General features: G+C 56.2%; 1 protein-coding gene across 6 annotated transcripts in view; it reads left to right on the forward strand.

Moving 5' to 3' along the window:
• Positions 1–19049, forward strand: part of NHSL2 (NHS like 2) — a 151673-nt gene extending 132624 nt beyond the window's left edge. For all 6 annotated transcript variants that reach the window (XM_073360617.1, XM_073360618.1, XM_073360620.1 and 3 more), the window contains 3 exons: positions 3549–5852; positions 7266–7398; positions 8847–19049. In XM_073360617.1, the coding sequence (XP_073216718.1) occupies positions 3549–5852; positions 7266–7398; positions 8847–9162 (2753 nt within the window). In that variant the 3' untranslated portion in view covers positions 9163–19049. The remainder of the gene's footprint in view (positions 1–3548; positions 5853–7265; positions 7399–8846) is intronic.
• Positions 19050–23434: the final 4385 nt, after the last annotated feature.

Raw genomic sequence — 23434 nt, forward strand, 5'->3', positions numbered from 1 at the left:
CCCCTGTCCCAGGCTAGAGAGCACTCAGGGACTGCCAGGAACATGGCTCCTAAGAGCAGGTGTCCCCAGGCCATGCTAGGGGCCATGCAGCCAGAGCCGACTGCAGGCCGCCCTCATTTGTAGGCAGGGCCACTCCTGCTGCCTGAGATGTGCTAGCTGAAGGAGCAGCCTGGGGCTCCACACAGAGCCTTGGTTTACCACCCTAGGGAGCTCAGGCCAGGCTGGGCAGCTTAGAGATCTAATCAGCCTTCTCCAGCTCTGAGGCTAGGCAGCCAGTACCCCTCTTTCAGGGGCATGTCCTCCATTTCCCTGGCTGCCCCAGTCCAGGAGAGGGATCCCAGGAGCTACAGCCTGACACCCTGAGCTGGGGAGCAGGGCTGGCTGGTCCATCATGAAGGGGCCTGGAACAGGTGCCCGGGGTGGGATTCCTGGCCTTGCTGGTGCCTTGCCGTGTGACCGTGGGCCAGTCATTTGGGCCCACGTTTTCTGAAGTGCCCACTAGTTCTCAGGGCCCTGGGTGCGGGTGCGCCAGGTGAGTGCCAGAGGCCTGGCTGGAGGGTGCTGAGCACTGGCAGAGGTGGGTGTGCAGCTCCTCTTAGATCTGAGCACTGGGGAGCTCAGGCTGGGGATGGAGTTCAGGGTCTGCTGCCCTGATGGCCCTTGGTTTGCAGCATCGGCTCCCCGCTGGATTTGCTAGTGCAGTTGCTGGGAGTGCTAGGGGAGTTGTTGCCAGGATGCCGGTGCTTTTGTTCTGGGCTCACACGCGCCTGACAGCTCCTCTGTGAAATGCTCTCTCTTGACAAGCGATTAGGGGTAATTTGGGCTCTGTTCACACTGGCTCTTGGAAGGGAGCGGAAGTAAAATGACAACTAGATCTCTGATGGCACAAGCAGCTTCTTCCCCAGATTTCAGAGTAGCAGCCGTGTTAGTCTGTATTCGCAAAAAGAAAAGGAGTACTTGTGGCACCTTAGAGACTAACCAATTTATTTGAGCATAAGCTTTCGTGAGCTACAGCTCACTTCATCGGATGCATCCGATGAAGTGCGCTGTAGCTCACGAAAGCTTATGCTCAAATAAATTGGTTAGTCTCTAAGGTGCCACAAGTCCTCCTTGTCTTTCTTCCCCAGAGTCACACTTCACAGCCCTGGGGTCCAGCCTCTTCCACGACTCCAGAACAGGATGTCGGGAGCCACCCAGCAGCACTGGCTGGTGCTAAGGAGCTGAGGGAACCTCAGGGGGTGTGTCCTGCAGCCTGGGCACAGAGAATTCCCTTTCCCTGCAGCTCAGCCCAGTCCTGGCTCTGCTCACCACCAGGGCTGGTGCTGCTGGCTGGGTTGGAATGGGCAACAGGTAGCAGGGAGGGAGGGTTCCTCTGGGATGGGAGATCGCTCACGGCTGGCCTGTACTCCATCTCAGAGGGGAGAGGCCTCGGCACCGCCCCCCAGAGAGGCGAGAAGGAGCTGCTAGCCGTGCTGTGGGCTGGCCGTTCAGGAGTGAGGAGGGCTCCCCTCTCCTAGGCACGCTGCAAGCCATGGGAAGAGAGGCTCCTTGGGTCTCGGGACCTGTCCTGCTCCCCACACCTCTCAGGATAACAACATCACCCCACCCACATTGGGCTTTGTGAGGTCCAGGCCCGGCCCTGGAGGAAGCTGTAGCTGGGATTGGGACCCAGCTTGGAGACAGGAGCCTGGGGAGACAGCAGTCAGGCTTCCCCACCCTACAGTCCAGGATGCACTGAGCAGAGCACTGGGTCTGGGGCTGGCACCTGCAATGCCAGTCCCTCTCCATTGTGGGCTGGGGGAAGGTTGCCTCCAGTTCACCTCTCTCCTGCCATTCTGGGTCCAGCTGCCTCCAGTCCAGAGGGGCCCAGTCTCCAGATGCAGGCTGGATTTGGCCAGAACCTGGTGAGAACAGCTTGTGAGACTTCAGCCCAGCCAGATCCTGCGCCTAACCTGACTGCAGCCATAACACCCCCACCGCCCTGGCCAGTCCAGGGGTGGGAGGAGCTCCTGCCCTGCAGCCCTTGCTGGGTCACAGCAAAGAGTCCCTGGGGGAGCAGCAACTACATGGCTCCGTGTGCTCAACCCAGGGAACCAGGTCCTGCGAGGTGCTGCATGCACAGCTGTCACTGGGAGCAGAGGCTGCTCTGTGCTTCTCAGGCCTGGCCCTTCCTTAGCCCGGGTGCTGTTGTGCTATGTGGGGAGCTCTGCCCTGAAAGCTCTAGCGATGAGCGGGGAGCAGAGCACGGGGGGTGTCTCACTTTGCTGGGAGCTCTGAACAGCTAACTCAGGAGTGAGGGCAAGTCTGAGGCTAGTGTCACCAGTGGGGTGAAGTACCTCCGCCCTAGGAGTGGGGGCTGACAGTGAGGGGTGATGCCTTTATCAGGGCTCCTGCCCTCCCCCACCCCCAGTGGAAAGGCCCCTGCTCTGGCCCCGCTGGGGGGAACCCATCTGGCACTGGCAGGCCTGCGTGGATTCACCGTGGGGGAACGCAGGGCCTAGTAGGCAGTACTGGACAGTGGGTGCTCTCCCATCCCTGGGGTTAGGGAAGCGATGCCAAAGCCTGCACCCAGGAAGGGGGCTTGTATCCAGTCATGTTAAATCTGCAACGTTGGGAACACCTGGGGGATTCATTCCTGGGCTCCTTCCTAATGTTCAGGGATAAGCTACAGGTGCCAGTGCAGGGCCCTTGGCTTTCCCCAGCATTCGCTTCCTCTGCCCCTGGTGGATTTGGGGCACTGCTGTTCCCCACCACCTCCAGCAGTGGCTCTGGGAGTCAGCAGTCAGGCTGGGAGTCAGCAGTCCCCAGCCGTGCATTCTGCTGCAAGGCAAGGGCTGGGCACATGCACTTTGGACCCGCATAGCCAGCTTGTCCGGACTGGAACCCACCGGTCAGATCCTCCCCAGAGGAACCCTCTGTGCAGGCTCCTAAAGCTGGTGCATCCCCAAGGGTCTGCCTGGACCCTGGGTAACAGGGTCATTCCTACAGAAACCCTGGCCTTCCACACTGTCTCCACTGCAGCTGACCGAGCAGGGCCAGGGTCTCTTGCTCCACCATGGGGGCAGGAGGACAGAGTGGGTCCCAGGCTGATTTCTGCGGAGCTGGGGGTGGGGGATCCTCTGCCCTGACCCCAGCTCATCCATCCCCCAGCCTGCCCTCCCCCACTACTCCCCCACATGAACGCAGGACTGTGCAGAGTTGGGCACTGATGCTGCAGACGGCTGAGCCCAGCTTGCATGATTGGAGAAGGAAATGATCGCGTGGAGGGTCCCTTCTGTTCAGGGCGGGCCCAGCTCTCGCTCTGTTCAGAGGCCAGACAGAGCTCAGCACCGCGCTGACACCCGGTAGCAGGGCAGAGGCAGGCCAGCAGGGGCTCTGGGCGCAGAGCAGACAGGCGCCCGCCGCGTGTGGTGCGGGTAGGCGTGAGCGTGGTTCCCAGGGCTCTCCGTGGGCAGTGGATGAGTGCACAGCTTGGTGGCCCCTCCTGCGGCTGGAGCTCCACTAGCTGCTTGCTCCGCGCTGACCTGTTCTTGTGTCTGTCCTTCCAGGCAGCAGCAACGGCCCCACGTTCACGCCCCACGCGCCCATTGGGGAGTCAGTGTCCTGCAGCTTTGTCCCCGAGGCTGCAAATGGGAAGAGCGCGCCCCGGCATCCCTGCACCCCGCAGCCGCCGGCAGTGCCACTGAGAAAGACGATCAGTGACCTTGGGGGAGGCCTGCAGGCGCGCTGCTACCAGCCTCCTGCCAGGATGGAGGGCACAGCTGTGGCCTGCACCCGCCCTGCCTGCAATGGGCCAAAGGACGCCACCTTCTCCCCTCCCTGGAACACAGCTTCCTTCAACTGCCTGAGCCCGGCCGAGGAGGACGCAGCGTATCCCTCGCCCGGCGGCTCCCCGGGGTCTCCAGGCCTGGGCTCGCCCGAGCGCTGCGATGGCACGGCCTCCTTCTTCATCGCGAAAGACGAGCAGCCAGGAAGCAATGGGCCCTGTGTGTTCCCCTGCACTGCTCCAGAGTCCCCACTGAACGCTGCCAGCAGCGAGACACCTGAGGGGAGAGAGGCCAAGGTGACCTTCCTGGACAGTGGCGCAGAGGGGGCTGCGCCCTCCCGGCTGGAGCTGGGGGGCAGGGCCTGCCCGTTCCGCGAGAGGTCGCTGTCTGTGCCCACAGACTCGGGCTCGCTCTGTTCTGTGGACATCACCTACCCTGAGAACAGGAGAGGCAGCGGGACCTACGCCCTGAGCTACCCCAGTGCCAGCTCCGAGGGCAGCACCAGCACGGACAACATCTCCCTGGGGGTGGAGCAGGATGCCCAGCGGAGGCGCCGCTCCAAGAGCATCTCTCTCAAGAAGGCGAAGAAGAAGCCGTCTCCCCCCATGCGCAGCGTCTCACTGATTAAAGACGGGCAGGGGCTCAGCACAGAGCCTGGCACAGCGCTGCCGAAGGAGCTGCGGCCCAAGAGCCTTTGTCTCCCCTTGGATCCTCAGGGCTGTGCTGTGGTGCCCATGGACACCCAGGGTAACACAGCAGTGCCTCCTGCCAGGGACCTGGACGGCGGACATTTTTCCCAGGACTGGTGCCTTGCGGACTGGAAAGCCAGCGATCCCTACCGGTCCCTGTCCGGTTCCAGTACTGCCACAGGTACCACTGTGATCGAATGCACAAAGGCCCAGGGCAGCTCTGAGTCCCTCCCATCCCCCTCCATTTCCAGGGCTACCACGCCCTCCCAGCTCTCCGCGGAAGTGGAGCTAAAGAGCTCCTCCCCAGGGCGGCCCGTGAGGCTGATGTCCCCCTCCAGTGGCTACTCCAGCCAGTCGGAGACCCCAACGCCCACCATCCCCACCTCGGCAATTCTCGGGCATTCCCCCCACCAGACCGTCAAGGTGAGGCCGCTGGTGCCCGAAAGGAAGTCCTCCCTGCCCCCCCCATCACCGATGGAAAAAAGCCCCAAATCCCGGCTCTCCTTCGACCTGCCCATCACACCTCTGACACACCTGGACCTTTCTGGGCTGAAGATCTCACTCAAGGGGAAGACCAAGGTGAGCAGGCATCATTCGGACTCCACCTTCGGGACCAAGCTCGGCCCGAAGACGAGCCCGATCCAGCCCATCATGCCCGTGGTCACCCAGTCGGACCTGAGGTCCGTGCGCCTGCGCTCCGTCAGCAGGTCCGAGCCCGAGGATGACCTGGACAGCCCAGACCGCGCCGAGGAGCATGAGGGTGATGCCATACCACTTCCAGGAAGGAAAGCAAAACCGCCCGTGGCAGAGAAGCCACCGCTGGCCAAATGGCCCCCAAACATCATGGCCAAGCCCCCACCTCTGCAGAAGGAGTCTACCCTGGCATCTCCCACCTCCCCGCCCACGCTGCAGGGCACCTCTGCCCAGGAGAGGGGGCTGCAGGACATCTACATGGTCATTCGGAAACCCAAGCCTAAGAGGAGCCCAGAGGCCAGGAGCCCTGGAGAGCTCCCCTCTCCGCTGGCGCCCTCCCAGGGCTGCCCAGGGATCTTTTTCTCAGGACTGCGGCGACTGTCCCAGAGTAGCCTGGAGGAGGAGCCCAGGGCCCAGCCAGAGAGGAGCGGCGCCCCCCGTGGACCCGAGGGGGAGAAGAGGAAAGCCAAAGTCCCGCCCCCCGTCCCCAAGAAGCCTAGCGTTCTGTACCTGCCGCTCACCCCTCCTCCGCCCCACCTGGGAGCCTGCCTGGGGGATCCCAGGCTAACGCCCAGCCCCATCATCACCTTGCATGAGGACACCAGCTGCTGCGACCCAGACGCGGACTACCTGCCATCACCCGAGGCCATGGGGAAGAACTCGAGCCCCCCAGCTGCTGCCATGCCTGGGCAGAGTCCTGCAGGTCAGTGTCACAGCTTCTCTGCCCCCCCGGCACCCTGGGCATGCCTTGGGAATCACTGCCATGTGCAGCTCGCCGGGGCGTCTGAATGGCTCACTGCACACCTGGGTGCACAGCCTTGGCCAGGCAGCTCCTTGCGGCGTGGCCAGACCCCTCCCCCCCCCAAGAAACCATGCCGACAGCGTCGGTGTTAGACCTCAGAGCTCTACCCACACCGCTGCCCAGGGATCGTCCCACCCAGCCCTGAAAAGCAGTTAACTCTGGGGCAGAGCGTGGCAGCTGCTGATCAGCCCAGAGATGTAAAAGACCTGGTAGAGAGTGGAATGTGTCTGCAAGGGAAGTGGGCTGCCCCGAAGGGCAGGTTGGGGTAAGCACCGGCAGGCAGGTAGGAGCTGACTAGTCTAGCCCTGGTCCTGGCACTGGCTTGCTGGGCTCCTGTCAGCAGGTCTCTCCTGGCCTGCCCACCCCAGGGGCACTGGCAGGCTCCATTGGCTGAGGAGGGGAAGGGGGTATTATTAGTTAACGCATCCATTGCAATGGTGCCAACAGGCCCTGCTGTGCTAGACGCTGTACAGACACAGCATCGCAGACAGTTCTCACGGACCAATAGCCAGCGCAGACTTGGGGAATGGGCAGAACACCCCAGCAAAGCGACCAATGGCAAGGCAGCAAGTGGGGGGGCACTTAAGAGGGGTGCAGCTACTTGGGAGGGAGGGGGAAGGTAAGGGGGCGGATGTGGAGTGAGGCTGCGGGAGAGAAGGGGGGTTGGACAAACAGCTGGTGAGCACAGGGCAGAGAACGTCCAGCCGTGCTGCAGCGAGTTCTGCGCACGTGAGGAGCCCTGGCTTTGGCTGCAGCTGCTGCAGCTGGCTCTTCTCTGCTGCGTTTCCCCGCAGCCCATAGGAGGTGGGGTGCATTCCCCAGAGCCGGTATAAAAGTGGGAAGTGCTCAACAGAGCTGGCAGGCGGCTACCCATGCCAGGACGTGGCCAGGGCACCCTGGGACGCCCAGCCGGAGACCCCATGGCCAGCAGCCAGAGCTGCCTGTGCGAGGACTGCAGGATCGTTGTCTGAGTCTCATTGTAGCCCAGGTGTCTCCCGGGTGGTGCGTGCGTGCAGGAAGGGGAGCTGTGCGCTTGTGCCGTCTGGTCCGTCGCAGCGCCCGGGAAGGCGGGCAGGACAGGTGCTGCTGGTACTAACTCTGGGATTCTGCTCCTGTTGAGCCACAGGAATGTGCAGAGCCAGGTTACCTAGGGGTGCCCCAGTCCGGGCACACACATGGATACAGATATCCTCAGCTTGTTCCAACGGGCTGATCCCACGCATCTCCTGGGAAAGGCCCCCGCCATGCTGGGAACATTTCCCTCCATCCTGCTCTCAACAAGCCCAGCTCATGGCTGTTCTTCCCTCTGTCTAGGGGATTCCGTGGAGCTCAGCGCTGATGAGAGGAGTTTTGTAAGTGACAAAACAGCCGAGTCGATCGTGGAAGAGGATGATGATGTATTTGTGACAACCCGTACGACAGAGGATCTATTTACCGTCATCCACAGGTACCAGCCCATGTTGTGAACGGAAAACTCACACCCCCATCGCGTTTACCCACTGTTGGCCTCTGGGAGTCTCCAGCCCAGCAGGCAGTTATTGGGGGCTGGTCTCCGCAGAGCTGAGGACTGAGCAGGCCATGGGGCTAAACTCATCTGGGTGAGGCCAGTCCCAGCTCTGAGGATAAACAAGGCCCCTCTGTCTCCAGGGCTACTGGCTTGGCTCCCACCCCACGCACTGAGTTCCCTGAGCAGACCAGAGCAAGAGAGATGACCATGGCATGGCACCCCGGTTCCAGTTGTGTGTCTAAGTGCACTCGGGGCCTTCTGCTGCAAGCCCCGACCACTCTGGTGGTGCTGGGCCCATTGCTCACCGAGAGGCCGGCTCTAAAATCTGGACAGATTTCTCTCCAGGACGCCGGGCGGTGCTGCGGCTCCACAGAGAGCCCTGGGCAGCCAGCTGCCTTTATTTCAGAGCTTGTGTTCCTGGCCTGCTGTCAGCACAGGGCTGGACGCAGAACCCGAGTCTCACCCTGTGCCCCCAGCAGCCCTTTGTGCCTGGGACTGGCCCAGCCGCAGAGCTGACCCTGGGAAGTGCACCAGACAGGGCCTCCCGTCTGTGCTGGCTGGGGCAGCAGCCCTTTAGCCAGGCCCCTTTCAGTTCTGCCAGGGAGCCAGGGCTTGTCACAGGAGCTGGACAGCTCTGTGCTGGTGGGAGTGGGGGGCACCACTGGACTGGGGAGTCTATAGCTCCTCACTGGTCATCGCCACCTGCTGGCTGCTCTGTGGCTTCTTGGAAGGGAAGTGGGTGGATTCAATGCAGTTCCTGCTATCCACAGCGCATCCCCCCATCACCAAGTGGCACCAGTTGTCCCCCTTGCTGGCCAAACACTGGATGTGCCAAGTGCCCTGGAGGCTGAACTCCCCTCCCCTCCTGGTCTGGGCACTGGGACGAGCGGGAGGGTGGCACCATGGCAGAATATAGCACTTCCTGCTTCTGCCTCTGCTCTCCTCACTCCAAGGGGAAGAGGGTCAGGGTCCAGAGCTGCCAGGCCAGGACCTCTCACTGGCCTGAGAATCCTTTGCAGGCAGTGTTGGCCCAGATTCTTACCTAAAGCAGCTCCACTGACTTCAGGGGCTGGCACCAGGGGTGAATTTGGCCTATTCTCGATGATGTTGTGCAATGGAGCTCAGTGAAGTAACTGGGTTCTGCATCTCTCTGCACTGATTGGCCGTGCTGTTGGCTGTTATACGTAAGTTTCCAGTGGATGGAACATTTCCGGGTCGCAGTGAGGGCACGGCCACATATCTGGGGGTCAGGCGTTCACCACAGTTATGGGTGGGATGCAGCCGCCTGCCTGGGGGTTGTGGGGAATGCCCTTTTGTGAGCACCTCTGCCTCAGGATCTGGAACACACCGCCACAGCCACGCCAACCACAGGCTTCTTTTGTCTTTAGGTCAAAGAGGAAGCTGCTGGGCTGGAAGGAGCCAGGGGATGCCTTCAGCAGCAGGCAGAATTCTCACTCCCCGGTGAAGAACCCAGCCGGGCACCCGGCCTGCGAGTCCCCCCCAGCAACAGGAGGCCCTGGCAGAGCCTCCAGTCGGAATGAAGACTTCAAGGCCCTGCTACAGAAGAAAGGCAGCAAGGCCAGTCCCGGTACTCGCACCTCCGCAGCAGAGCTTCTTAAGAGCACAAATCCACTGGCTCGGCGGGTCATGATGGAGTTTGCTCCTGAGTTAGACAACCCAAGCGGTGCCAGAACCCAGCCCTGACCACCCCGACTTCATCCTGGCCAGGGAGGGGTGGAGACAGCATTGCTGGGAGTTTTATGCTGGCTCTTCAAAGCCCAGCTCCAGCCGCAGGGGCTGCACTCTACCAGGCTGGTGCTGTGAGGACATCCTGTCCTGCTGGGATTTGTGTAATTTTTTCCTTTCTTTATTGGCAATTTGCAAATCTTTTTTGTGTCTCCCTGGGGACTCCAGCAGACGGAAGGTAAATGTCTTAACTACAGAGCCCGCACCCCTGTGCAGTCGGCTCCTGGCCTCGTTTCCAGCGGAGATACAGTGGAAGGAGACGCCTGTGGAATGGAGAAGGCAGACATCGGTCATCATGAGCAGGGCCATCCTCAGATGACAGTGGGCTTCCTATTCCTTCCTGCATCAGCCCAGCAGCTTCCCAGGGTCTGATGACAAGTGGGGACTTGTCCTCCTGCTCTTTGGGGCTCTGCAAGTGGTCTCCAGTTCAGCCCCAGTTGTAACCCAGTGCCCACGACGAAGCTAGCTTGAAACTGTTCATTCGCTTCAGCGTGTGGTACTTTAAATAGCTTTGATCCTGCGAAATGTTGATGATGTTTTTTCTCTTTCATTTGACTTTGTAATTTTCCTTCCCCGGACAAAGACCCCAGTGCTGAGTTGAGCTGAACAGATGGCAGCAGAGACAGAAGGGCCAGTTAGAATGTAGGTTGCTTTGGAAGAACTGAGATGCTCCAGACGCACTGTTCAACCAAAGTGACCCTCAGTCACTCCCTGGCCAGGTTCTAACGCTCTTCTGAGAGCTTCCACCGGTGCTGTCCACACGATGCCAGCTGCCAGCCCCTGGCGATGCTGCAGGGAGAGAAATGGACCTGTTGTCAGCCAAAAGGAAGGAACATCCAGAACTGACGCTCAGAGAGGGAGCAAGCCAAGGCCAGGCCCAGCCCTGCCGTGAGTGCTGTATGCTCAGCCCAGGGGGAATCTGTCTGGGCACAAGGGGCCACATGCTCTTAGCAGGACCAAGACCTGAAATGGCAAGTGCCTGGGGCAAACTGATCCATGGTGTAGCCTGGCTGTCCTTGGGATTCTGCTCAGGATGACTTTGGCCCAGCTAACCTACGAAAGGAGGTGCCTTTCTGCAAAGGAAACGGGAAGGCTGAAGCAACTTGCTGAAAATCGAAAGGACCGACTTAGCTAGAGGCACTTGGCAAGTCATTGGCAAAGCGGCTTGTGTCTCCTCCGCTGGCTCTGTGTCTGACATAGGATTGAAGGGCATTGTAGGAGGCCATGGACTCAGCCTCACCAGGAATCTTCACAGCCTGGTTCCTCCTGCCCCTGCTGGAGACAGTCTAGAGAGTCTAGGGTCCTACTGAGCACGGGAGGGACCCACGGCATGGCCTTCCCTGCCCAGACACCAAGCATCCCTGGGACCAGCCCCAGGGGTTCTGCCCAAACCATATTGTAGCTGGCCTTGAAGAACAACACCACTCCTCTCCTGTGAGTCAGATACGAGCCGTGTCTCAGGAGGTGCTAGGCATGGCTTATTTTCCTTCATAAGACAAACTCTCTTACCTATCAATCTGATCTGATTGATCAGCTATCTCCCACTGGTCTGCTCTCCTTCCCTCTAGGATATCTGAGGAGTCTGTCACCTTGCTCACTAAACGCACTTTACCTATGCTCTGGTGTGTCCCTCGGACGCAGGCAGGCTGCTGTTCGGTGGAGTTACACCTGGGCTGAGCCAGGCGCCGCATCCCTGCGACACATGAGCATTGTGTGTGCACACAGCTGGGCCATCCTGCGCCATGCACACTTGTCACACACACACAGTGGGTGTCTGCTAATGTGACAAGGATGCACAAATCCCGGGCGAGTCATGTACAGGCTGCCTGACAGCCGCCCAACCCCCCTTGAATGCGGTGACAATCACTGAAGAGCCGAGGCCCCGGCCTGCTTCCATTCCCACACAGGCAGACAGTGCCCTACACCCATTGGCACTTGCACTGCAAGCCCCCAGGCTGGCTGGCCTGCTCCCTGCTGGACAGCTTTGGGTTGTCTGAGAGGTGCCTTAGCCATAGCTGGATTTCAGACCCCTCCAAGGTGAGGGGTGTTGGGTTGGGGGTTTGCTCTGGCCCCATTCCTGGCTTTCAGACAACAAATTCCCCTCTCCCTGAGCTTCCTCCTGCTGTGCAGACCTGGGTCGGATACAAATGCTTCCAAATCACAACTGGCTTTCACAAGATTGATTGCTGTGAATGCTTCTGTCAGGGTCCCCCGCCCACAGGCATTGCGCTGTGAGCTCCCTCCCCGCGGTACTCTAGCGGAAGGGAATCAGCAGTGGGTTTGGGGGAATGGCTCGCTTTAAAGCAAAGCTACTGAAATGAGCACCAAGCGCAGTCTTTGCATTGCTGAGTCAGGGCCTGATTCTGCGAGCGCCCTGCGCTCCTGATGACTCAGCCCCTTGCAGAGTCCCACAGGCCTGTATTGATGTTTTATCAAACAAGATGCTTTCCCCAGTCTGCATTCCCTTCACTCCCTGTCAGTCCCAAGAGCTGCTGCCGCAGGAACACGCTGATCAAAGACACCCAGACTGTTCACTTAATATTTTTAACATAATAATAAAAGTGGGGGGAAACAACCTGCCAGTGCCACGATCAAAGGTGCAGCTGTCTGCTTCCCATCAGCCCCCCGCCAGGCTCTGGCATGCTCCTTGTCTGAAGCGCACAGCAGGAGGTGGGGGTGACTGCAGCATGGAAGGAGCCAGCAGCACATTCATCTGAGGGCAGCCCCCAGTCTTCAGCATGCCCCTGGAACTAGCTGGTGGGTCTGATTCCCCGCGCAGCAGCTGGGGGGATCCAGGCCCTGGGGAGACGCCCGGAAGGAGTGGGCAGCAATGGATGATCATGTCCTTGTTCTGGTTATATAGCACTCGCTATGCATGATGCTTTGCAGAGAGGCAGAGACAGTGGACACGTGTGTGAGGCTATGGGAATGCAGAGAGAACTCCCTGCTGACAGGCCAGGATGATGCCACACCACCGAGAAAGAGCTTCTGGTAGCCAGGGGTCATCGCGAGCAGTGAATTATTCTGGCTTCATCTAGTGGCAAAAGGAAGGAAAAGCAGACATCATTGGCAATCTATGAGTAGTTAGGAAAGGCCCAGAGACTGAGCCCTCTAGAGACCAGAGCTGGGTCTGCCCCTGAACTACACATCACAGCTAATCCAAGTAATAACTAAAAACAAGCCAGGTGAAAGTAGTGGGAGCCAGGACTCTGCTGAGGTCCACGCGCTATGATGTGACTGCGCGCAGGACTGGACTTGTGAGGAATGAGAAATCAGTGGGGCAACGCAATCAGAGCTGACCTGCTGTGGTAGGGTTATTTATTCTGGTGCAGCACAACTCTGCATGGTAATTTTGAGGATGCTGTTTGTGTAAGCAGAGCTGTCACACGGGGGGCGGTTGTTGGTAGACATTTGGCAATGGCCAGGCACTCGGGAAATGCTTCATGGATACAATGTCCCAGGGATTGTAGCACCAAGGTTTATTCACCCTGCAAATGGTGTGATTCCTGAGTCGCCTGCCTAAATAGTTTCAGTCATCCAATCAGAGAGCAAAAACACTGCCATGTGACTTCGGTGGTGCCCAGTCTCACAAACGAGGTCAAGCCACGTCAGGTAGCCTGGGAGTGGTCTCCGGTTTGGGCATTGTCACAAGCAACAAACCAGCCCCGAGAATAGGGCTCAGGGCTCACAAACCAGAGAGCCAGTTCCAGGGATCCCCACGCTCGGCCAGCTCAGCTCAGCAGCAGCATTTCAGGGGCGCTTGTGCAAACCCATTGTTGGTTCCATTCCCACAAGGAGTGCCATGCGCTCACCTTGTGCTGTCCCTGCACCGCGGCCCTGGAGGGGACGGAATCACAGCAGTAGCCTTCATGCCTATGTTGTGTGCAATGTCCGTGCCTGGCACCTTCCCACTAGCAGCCCCAGCAACAAGGGGGAGACCATCTGATTGTCCTAACAGGCGCATTACAGTTGTGCTAATGGGATGGGAAGTACTTCGGGCTCTGACCATATCCGGGCTTTTCTTTGGAATCTTTCCTTCCATTGTTAAGAATTAAACCCCCCAAACCTAGCCACGTTAGCCAATTGTACTGTAAACCCTCAAATCTACTGCCAGGAGCTCCCCACAGCCAGGCCGCAGGCACGTCAGAAGGTGTTAGTGACCAAGTTAGTGTCTACGCGCAGCCGCAGTGTCAAGTAGGGGCCAGGCACCAAAGCCTGGCCTAGGGTTCAGTTGGCAGTGTACTCAAAATAGCTGGCCCCTCCTGCCAGGCCCGATGCCATGGCTACACTGCTATTTTTAGCGTGCCTGCTCAATTCCAGCTAGCGCAGGTCTGGCTGCCTGAGCTAGAAATTCCCTCTCCAGCTCCAGGGTAGATGTACCCACAGAGACACCATCCACGATCCACACACAGAACAGTGTGGGCCAACAGCGGGTGGGGCAAGGCAGGCAGATATTCACACTACAAACAGCCCCATTCAGAGTCCAGCATTCACCAAAGGGAAACACTAGAGAGTGGCCCAAAAGCAAAGTCCTGATCCCCCAGGCCCAGAGCCCTGGGGCTTGCCCTGGCCTCTCAGGCCCTGCTCTAGACAAAATATAGACAGTGTTTGAAAGCGAGTCTCACAACCACAGCATGAACAACTGGCTTGACCAGGGGGCTCCCAACCCCTGCCAGCCAGTCTGGTAGCAGCAGGTCTTGCCTTGCTCATTTACCCATCCCAGTTTGCAGGGTCTCCACTGAAATCCAGGGGTTCTCTATCTAAACGTTTTCTTGCTTGACTTCATGGCCAGACCTCATTTGGCTCAGAGCTTGCATCACACACGGTCCCTGGAAGACAGGACATTTTGGTCGGAAGGACCCCGGGTGTGAGGCACCAATAAGAACTTTGCATGTCCCATACACGCCTACCAGATCCCTAATGATCAAACCGTGGCTTGAGGGATACAGGGCAATTAGTAGTTGCTGGCTGATGACTAATGGGTGGACAAGAACTTGACATTTAATGGAGGATTTTTGAGAAAAAAAAACCCCCTGGACTTTTCTTCCTTCTGTATTTGTCTAAATACCAATGTGCTGGTGTGTGTGACCCTTTGCACATGGCGAACGGAACTCATCGCAGCAAGTGAGCACACCCCCAGCAGCTCCCCCCCCCACCCCCCATCCAGGACTGGCTGAGACAAAACTGGCATGGGATATCCTGGAGTGATGCCCTGCCATGAGTGGCCTTCCCTTTGGAATCTGGTACAAGGAGGACCCTGCAGCAGACCATAGTGAACGACAGTGACTCAAGGTCCTGATCCTGTCACGCTGATTCCAGCAGGAGCACTGGCGCTTAGCACCGGAGCTGGCTGAATAATGCAAAGAGCTGCGATATTTTCACAGATGAAAGCGCTGGGGTTTGTGGGGCCGTTATTGCCAGCTGGTGAAGATTTGGATGCCAGTGGGGTATGCGGGAAGACACTCACCAGTCCTGGTGGCACTTTGGCACAGGTGGGGGTTTGTCTGGATAGTAACACAGGTGAAGGTCACGTTAGGTGGTGGGTGTTATTCTTCTGTTTTAAAAGTTTCAGGTATCCAGTCAGAGTTGAAATGATACCATGTGACTTCAATGATCAGTCACACCCCATGAATGACAGCAAGTGGCTAGTCACAGTAAAAAGAGCTCACAACCCAGCTGGAAATCTTTGTGAAGGCCAGAAACCCAGGAACTGCTTCTGAACCAGAAAAAGGGCTAAATTCACAATGAATCATTCGACCTGCTTCCCTCAGCACCCCCAGGATCTGTTCAGAATTGTGCCCTTTCCATGAGTTCTCAGGCTATTCACCTATCAGACAGGCCAGGGGATAGCAGATGTTTCCATCTGCACAGCATGCATCACGGGGAGGGCCCTGTGAAGTGGACGCTCCACGGACACTCTGCAGCGAGCGTGGGCGTTAGCTTTATGGCAGCCCTCAGACCCTGAACACCTGTGGGTTGTAACATGAAGCTAAAAGCCCACTCTGCTGGGAGATTTAATGCCGAAGAGTTTCCTGGCTTACCGATCACCGTTTGCTACCTCTCCTTGCTGTACTTGACCATGCAAGGTGCTGCTGCTGTCACCGGCACAGCAGCTGCCCTGGACTGAGCTCTCATGATGTGGTGTGTCTCAGGAAAAGCAACCAAGCTGGTGTCACAGGCTCCTGTGTTGAATGAACTGTCCCTCTCTGACACGGGGTGTGGTATGTGATTGACACAGTGGGCCTGTTTCTGTTCTCTCTTTAATGGATTGCACCCAGCTGACTGTGCTGGCCTGGGCGGGATCACCCAGGTGTCCGTGTGAGGAGAATCAGGCCCCTGTGGCTGTGTCAGGAAAACAGGCTCCAAACCCAGTGCAGGGGAGCTGGGGTTGTGCCCATTCAGCAGGGAGGAAGTGGGGGAGTCAGGCTGTGAAAATGGCAGGGCCATGTGTCCTTAGTGCCAGGTGGGTTCCTGCAGCATGGGAAGATGCCACGTGACCCAGGGGAGGGGCTATGATCAGGCTCGGGTTTCACTGCCACTCTCAGGTGAATAGGCTGCTGAATCCAGCACTGGCAAGAGCTCTGAGCTCCAATCCCCAGCAACAGCCCCACGGCAGCTGACAAGTTCCAGGCCCCTGCGAACTGAGGGGTCCACACAGCATGGTGATGGTGTCCACTCTAGCAGTGCTCCTGGCATGGCCTACACCTGCAGATGGTTCTGAGCCCCAGGGGTGCAGGCGAGGATTGGTGCCTGACCCATCATTCTGGGGAAGGGAATAACCCACGTGAGTGGCTGTATCAGAACCTGAACTGGATTCTGGCTGTTCAGGGGATGGGGAGGAGTAGGGGGGATGCCCGTTCCAGATGAGACCAGACAAAACCTGGGTGTCGTGCATTTGGTGTTGGACAGTTTCCTCCCAACTCTGATTTGACTGAAGCAGCACCAGAGAGTCATCTTTGCGGAACCAGTCTGTAGAGCAAAATTATACTCTTAGACCCAGTCCTAGAACCTCCACTGCTTTCCTAGGAACATAGCACACCCAGAGCGGAGAGCCGGCTCTTCTCCCTCACTAGGGAAGTCCTGCTGGAGAAGCACCAGGCTCTTTTGTGTTTACTCCTTGCTCTGCCTTTATCCCAGCAGAAGCGTTACTGGCCCATTTTTACCAAGATGACTTTGTACTTTGCTCTACAGGAGGCTCAGCTCTTCACGCTGCCAGTTCTGGTCTCTTTAATTACATGTTACTCCTTCCGTTGTCATGGATTTGCAGAATTTCAGCCTGTAGTTAACAGAGCTGAGAAACTCAGGAAAAATAGATCATAAAAATTTCTAAGCTTCACTGTTGTTTCTTCTGCCTCTGCCACCAATAGTCTTCAGCCTGCTGTCTCCACAGGAAAGACTTCAGATGCCGCTGAGGCTGAAGATTCTCCCGGCTGCACGGTAGTATCTGTCTCCCATCACAGACCCCCTCTCTCTGGAATTCACATCCCACATGTTCCTGGAGATGGATTCAGTGGCCCAGAAGGACCTTCCCATCTCTGTCCCCTATGTATCTGAGACATGGAATGTGACTCACAAAGTTGCTTACGTCACATGAAGTGAGGCGAGCCAATCATTGTGCTCTGTTGAATAAGCGCACCACCTTCTGGGTTATAAAGTGCCATGTGTGATCACAGCCATGTTGAGAAGACAAGCGAAGAGTCACTACATACACATCAGTCAGCTGGATCTGTCACCATGCTGTGGGCTCCTGCTGTTCACAGGGTTGCTGACTCCACTGCCAAGGAGCTGGTTTATTTACCTGGTCTCATTTGTGTTGACTGGGTCCAAGCAGCATGGGTCGAGGCTTGAAATGTGGCCCAGCCATTGGTCTATGCCTAATATCTCTACCTTGTAAGGAAGGCAAAAGACACAGCACTGGATCTTCCAGTTGGATTTGCCAGATGGCTCCTCCAGGGCAGAGTTTAGAACCTCTGCTCTTCATCTCAATCTCATGCACTGAACTGTGGCATTTTGCAGGATTTTGGCAGCAGATCAGCATCCTGCTGAGGCCCATGTCTGCCCCCAATTAAGGCCCCGATTTTATTTTGGTTTTGCCCAAACAGGATCTCCAAAGTGGTGTCTGGCGTAGGAAGAACAGGTGAGATGGGAACCCCAGATTTCTCTTGGAACTGCTACCCACCTGGGAATGTGCCATAACCCTTCTGCTGCCAGCGTCCCCTCCCTTGGCCAGCGGAACAAATGAAGAACAATTCCTTTGCCCTATTAACATGCTGTTGACCAATTCGAATGTAGTCTGAGGTCATCTGATACTCCTGCTCGGTTCCAGTAGCTGGATTTGTGGCTGCGAAAACCAGCATGACCTGGGTTCCAGTCCTTGAACAACTCAAACAGGTTGTGCAAAGTTGTTATACAATGAGCGTAATAAGATGCCTCAGCATTTCCATAGACATTTATTCCTCAATTGGCTTTAGGCCAGGCAAAAACGTAAGCCTTAGTAGAAGCAACATGTCCTTAGGGAAGTGTTGCATATTGCAGGGTAAAATCTGAATGGTCAGTATACAAATAACATGTTTAGTTGCATAAAGTTAAAGAGAAGCTACTGCTGGAATTTATGGCCAAGAAAAAATGCCAATAACCCTGTACAGTATTGTACACGATTGCTCAGGGAAAAGATGCTACACCCAGCAGTTAGCAATGGCTTTGTATGATGTGACTGAGGTGTGATTTTTAGCACTTGGATTGTAAATGTCCTGCTAGGAAGGGACTTTGCAAAGCGCTTCTAATGAAAATAGCTGCTTCAGGAAAAGAATCTTCCCTTGATTTTCTTCACCATCAAAAACTCACTTTTTTAAAACAAAACAAAACAAAAAGTTTGAATCTCCGCATCCCGGCCTTAAAAACCCGTGGGTGAAATCCTGGCTCTAGTGAAGTCACTGGGAGGTCTGCCCTAGACTTCAGTGGGGCCAGGGCATCCCCCCCCACAATGCTTTAACAGAGAACGCGGCTCTTGTTTTGCCAAGTTCAACGTCTGCACCTAGTTCTGGTTAAACTTGGATTTATGCTGGAAATGGCCCACCTTGATTATCATACACATTGTAAGGAGAGTGGTCAGTTTGGATGAATTATTACCAGCAGGAGAGTGAGTTTGTGTGTGTATGGGGGTGGGGGGTGAGAAAACCTGGATTTGTGCTGGAAATGGCTCACCTTGATTATCATACACATTGTAAGGAGAGTGATCACTTTAGATAAGCTATTACCAGCAGGAGAGTGGGGTGGGAGGAGGTATTGTTTCATGGTCTCTGTGTATATAATGTCTTCTGCAGTTTCCACAGTATGCATCCGATGAAGTGAGCAGTAGCTCACGAAAGCTATCCGATGAAGTGGGCTGGAGCTCACAAAAGCTCATGCTCAAATAAATTGGTTAGTCTCTAAGGTGCCACAAGTCCTCCTTTTTAGGAAAGAAGTGTCACTTTGCAGATCTGGAGCGCTGCAGGGAATTAATTGGATTGCTAGGGATGGGTTTCCTCATATGTCCCCCAATTGAACTTAGACAAAATTATCGGACTGGTTCTGTGCAGCAAAGATGGAAGTAAGCCCTATAGATATATAGGGCTTGTTTGTCCTAAGTGGGCCAGCCATGGGCAAGATGAAAGAATGTGAACTATTTTTGTGTGTTATGCAAACAGTTCCCCCTCCCCCGGCGTAAGTGGCCTCTTTTGCAATGTCAGCCCAATCCCTGCCCGTGGACAGCCCTCGGAGATGGCGAAAGTCACATTTTTATATTTCTGAATGTTGTACTTTTTAACTATTGCAAGCTTGGTAAACTCCAATAACTGTCACATCCACCGGTTGTACGTGTGCTTTTCTTCCCCAGAGCCACTCAGAGCCTTTGCCTGCAAAGGTCCTAGAGTTGAGCTCTGTGAGGGCAGGGTGGAGGGTGGTCAGACACTTTAAACCCAGTGAAAATATTAAAATCCTATTGACTACACAGCTCCTATCCCAGCCTTGTCAGGTGCACCTGTGTGAAGTTTAAACTGTGCCAGGGCTCTGGGTGGAATAGCAGTTATAGTGTCCAGCCATACACCTCATAGAGGTTTCCAAAGCTGGTATCATTAGCTCCATTTTACAGATGGAGAAACTGAGATCCAGTGAGGTGAAGCAGCTTGGCCAAGACCACTTAGTGTATGTCTGCACAGCCAGATAAGCCCAGCTCTGAGCCTGGGCTCAAGGCAAACCCCTCCTTGTATCCACCCTGCAATTGTGCTAACCTAGGCCTCAGACCCAGGTCCCTGCAGGGCTGGAGGGACTGAGGCTGAGTTAAGCTGGGACCTAGTGCTTTCCTGTGTGCACAGCCTGGCTTGACTCAGGTCCCGGGAGTCCTCCGGATCTATCCCACAGCTCCTGGGGGCAGTGTGCACTGCAGGCAGCCAGCCCAGAGTTTGCCTGCTCTCCCGTCCTGTTCCAGCTCGCTGCTGCCCAGAGTTTGCCTGGAGCAGGGATCAAAGTTGCTAAGTGCCAGCCCCAAAGCTTCCTTGCAGGCTCCTGGGTGCAGTGGGGGCAGGGATAAGGGAGCAGGGGGAGGTGCTGGAGCACAGGTGCTGGAGCACACTGCACCCCAATCCCTGGGGATGCACTTCGCCACTCTGCAGCGGCAACAGCCAGGCTGGGTGTGTGTTTAAGGGACGGGGGATCTTTGGGAGGAGAGCAGTGATCCCCCCAGCTGGGTCATGTGGGCTGGGGCCACACATCTTGGGCGGAGTGGAGCAGGGAAGGAAGTAGCTAGTTCTGGGGTTCCCAGGGGGGAGTGCCTAGCACTGAAGACCTTGATTATTAGGCAGACCCATGGGTCACCATGTTGCTGCTTCGGGAGACTTGTCAGTAAAGTGGGTGTCAGAAGGCTCCAGCGGCTGCACGCTGGGGGCTGCTTCTGCACCCAGGACATTAGCCAGGTGTGGTGTCTCTGATGCAGTGTACGTCCCACCTGGGGCGTTCCTCTGCAGGGGGCGTGAGCTGTGGTTGGCACATGCACACTCAGAGCATCCAGGGTTTCAGTGCAGCCGGATAAGCTGGAGCCATGTTGCAAAGCCATTGTGCCCCCCTCCACCCTACTCACAGCCTTACATTGTTTTCCCATCATGCCATTCTGACTTCCGCTACATAGCACTCAAGATCACTCCCCCCCCCCACCCCCGCAGCACTGCCCTCCTGCCAAAATGAGCCATCTTTTCTCCCCTCCCCAGCACATAACACCATTTACGTCAATGGCATTTGGTAGGAATAGTGGCCCAGCTGGCCCATGAACACAGACAGTAGAGTTTTCCCACAGTGCACCATGTTCCTAGGCCTAGAGTGTCAATGGGGGGAGCATTAGGCATGCTGGGATACAGTTTGCTCTGGATATGTGCACTGCAGTGTGGCTGCCAGCACCCTAGGCTCAAGCATGGGTCAGGAAATTCTTAATCTAGGGTTAAAAGCCAGTGTAGTCACTCCAGCCCAGGATTCCCTGACGTGGGTCAGCTGACCCAAGTCCCACTAACCCTAGGCTTACATTGCTGTGTAGACACAGCCTTAGTGAGTCAGTAGCCAAGTTAGGCATCCTGCATGCACCTGATACATCATAGGAGTCCAATCTGATTACATATCATTTATGGCCCACACAGGATAGGTCCTGGGCATGCTGGTATGGCCTGGGCAGGACAGAGCTATGTCTGTGGAGGCCAGGCCTGCTGGGTTAGGAACCCACCCTAGGCCTGGGGGGAGCAGCACAGGTGGGAGAGACTTCCATCACCTCTGATTGGCAAGAGCAGCCCCCAAGTGCACTGAACTGGCTGCCTCCTGGGAGACCCAGAGTAAGCAGTGACCCTGTGCCAGATTTCCGCCCCCCGCCCCAAGCTCACAGCGGTTAGCCACATCCTGCCAGCAGCATGCTGGGGCTCCAGGGGCAGGGAGTATGAACCACCCTGCTTCTAGGGCAGTGGTGCCCAAACTTTTCCTGTCCTGCCAGTAATGGAATCTGTCCACAAACCACCCCTGACCCCCACATTACTGCACAGTTGGCTCAGCAGAGGAGCTGGGGCTGAAGGCGGAGCTGGGGGCTGAACTGGGGATGGGGGCGGAGCTGGCTTGGGGGTGGAGAGGGAATGAAGGCAGAGCTGAGCTCAGGGTGGAGTGGAAGGGCTCTTCCTCCCTGCCTTTTGTGGGGGCTGGCCCAGGCCCAGCTGTGTGCCCCCAAATGTCTCTCTGCGTCGTCCCCCACCTTAGGGGACGCACACTGTTCTCGGCAGTGTGGCTGAAGAGGCTGGTGTGTGCAAATACACGGTGCCCTCTGCTGGACAGAATCAGACCTGCTCAGCTATGACTGGGAGCCGGAGATGAAGCTACTGACGCCTATGGAGATGCTCTTGGAAGTCCCGACCCCATTTAAGCCAGTGGGCGTTTTTCCATTGACCTCACTGGGCCAGGAATTGCCCTTCCTTGCTCGCCAGTGAACATACTGGCATTTGGCAACCCAGGGCCCTTCTCATGTGATGCCCGGATAGCAGGTATACTGGGGGGGGGGACAGGACTTGTTGCCTAATTAATCACTGGGCTGGCATTCCCCTAGCAGGCACAACCATAAGGGGCATCCAGACCAGAGAGTTCACTGGCAGCTGGAAACATCTGCTGGGAGGAGATGCAGAGACACTGCAGATGGCAACTAAAAGGCAAGGGGCAGGAGCAGAGAGGCAAAGTGCCAGAATCAGCAGCACCTTTCCCAGGAATGACCCAACAGCAAGGGAATCGTAAAGACCCATTGAATCTGAGCCTGGGAATTGGGGTGAACTGAGGGCAGGACCCTGCTGTCTCTGAAAGCAGCCCCTCTAGTCTCCCACAGTGAGAGCAGAGCTGGGAGCAGCAGCCACTCTGGCCCATCAGCATCTGGTCAAGGACAGTGGGAACGTCTCAGAGACTCAGCCAGGCAAAACTGGGAGATAGGCTGACCTCAGCCCTGCTGGTGAGGTGATCAAGCTCTTTAAGAGGTGCTGCTGGGGTGGGAGAGAAGAGGAGAGGGGATCATGAGGGGCAGCTCTCAGAGACAGCAGGGTCCCTTCCTCACACCGATTCAGAGGTTCAGATTTAATCAGTCTTTAAAAGGCTTCCTCTCGTTTGTGTCTTTCCTGGGAAATCGCGAACCAATATCTTACTAAAAATGTTTTTTCCCTTCCCCTAATACGTGTTCTCCTACTCTGTACAGATAGATCAGCCTAGAGCTGCCTTTTCACTGCACAGGGTCATAGCTGGGAACGCAGCTTTTTTTTACAGGATTTTAAAACTCCAAGAAACAGAAGTACAAACATCTAGCTCAATGCAACTCCAAGGCTGCACAACTCTTCTGCGGAAAAGGACCTAGGGGTGACAGTGGACGAGAAGCTGGATATGAGTCAGCAGTGTGCCCTTGTTGCCAAGAAGGCCAATGGCATTTTGGGATGTATAAGTAGGGGCATAGCGAGCAGATCGAGGGACGTGATCGTTCCCCTCTATTCGACATTGGTGAGGCCTCATCTGGAGTACTGTGTCCAGTTTTGGGCCCCACACTTCAAGAAGGATGTGGATAAATTGGAGAGAGTCCAGCGAAGGGCAACAAAAATGATTAGGGGACTGGAACACATGAGTTATGAGGAGAGGCTGAGGGAGCTGGGATTGTTTAGCCTGCAGAAGAGAAGAATGAGGGAGGATTTGATAGCTGCTTTCAACTACCTGAAAGGGGGTTCCAAAGAGGATGGCTCTAGACTGTTCTCAATGGTAGCAGATGACAGAACGAGGAGTAATGGTCTCAAGTTGCAGTGGGGGAGGTTTAGATTGGATATTAGGAAAAACTTTTTCACTAAGAGGGTGGTGAAACACTGGAATGCGTTACCTAGGGAGGTGGTAGAATCTCCTTCCTTAGAGGTTTTTAAGGTCAGGCTTGACAAAGCCCTGGCTGGGATGATTTAACTGGGAATTGGTCCTGCTTTGAGCAGGGGGTTGGACTAGATGACCTTCTGGGGTCCCTTCCAACCCTGATATTCTATGATTCTATGATTCTAACTCAAAAAATACATACATACATAGAACAATCAGGAAAAGTAAAGGTGGGGTTTTTTCCAGGCAAGAGGAACTCAACCATTTCCTACAGAGGGAGCATTTTATATGATTGGTTAGAATGCTATATATCAGGGGTTGGCACACGAGCCAATTTTTACGGGCACGC

Source organism: Lepidochelys kempii, chromosome 9 (genome assembly GCF_965140265.1).
Source record: "Lepidochelys kempii isolate rLepKem1 chromosome 9, rLepKem1.hap2, whole genome shotgun sequence".
Taxonomy (NCBI): domain Eukaryota; kingdom Metazoa; phylum Chordata; order Testudines; family Cheloniidae; genus Lepidochelys; species Lepidochelys kempii.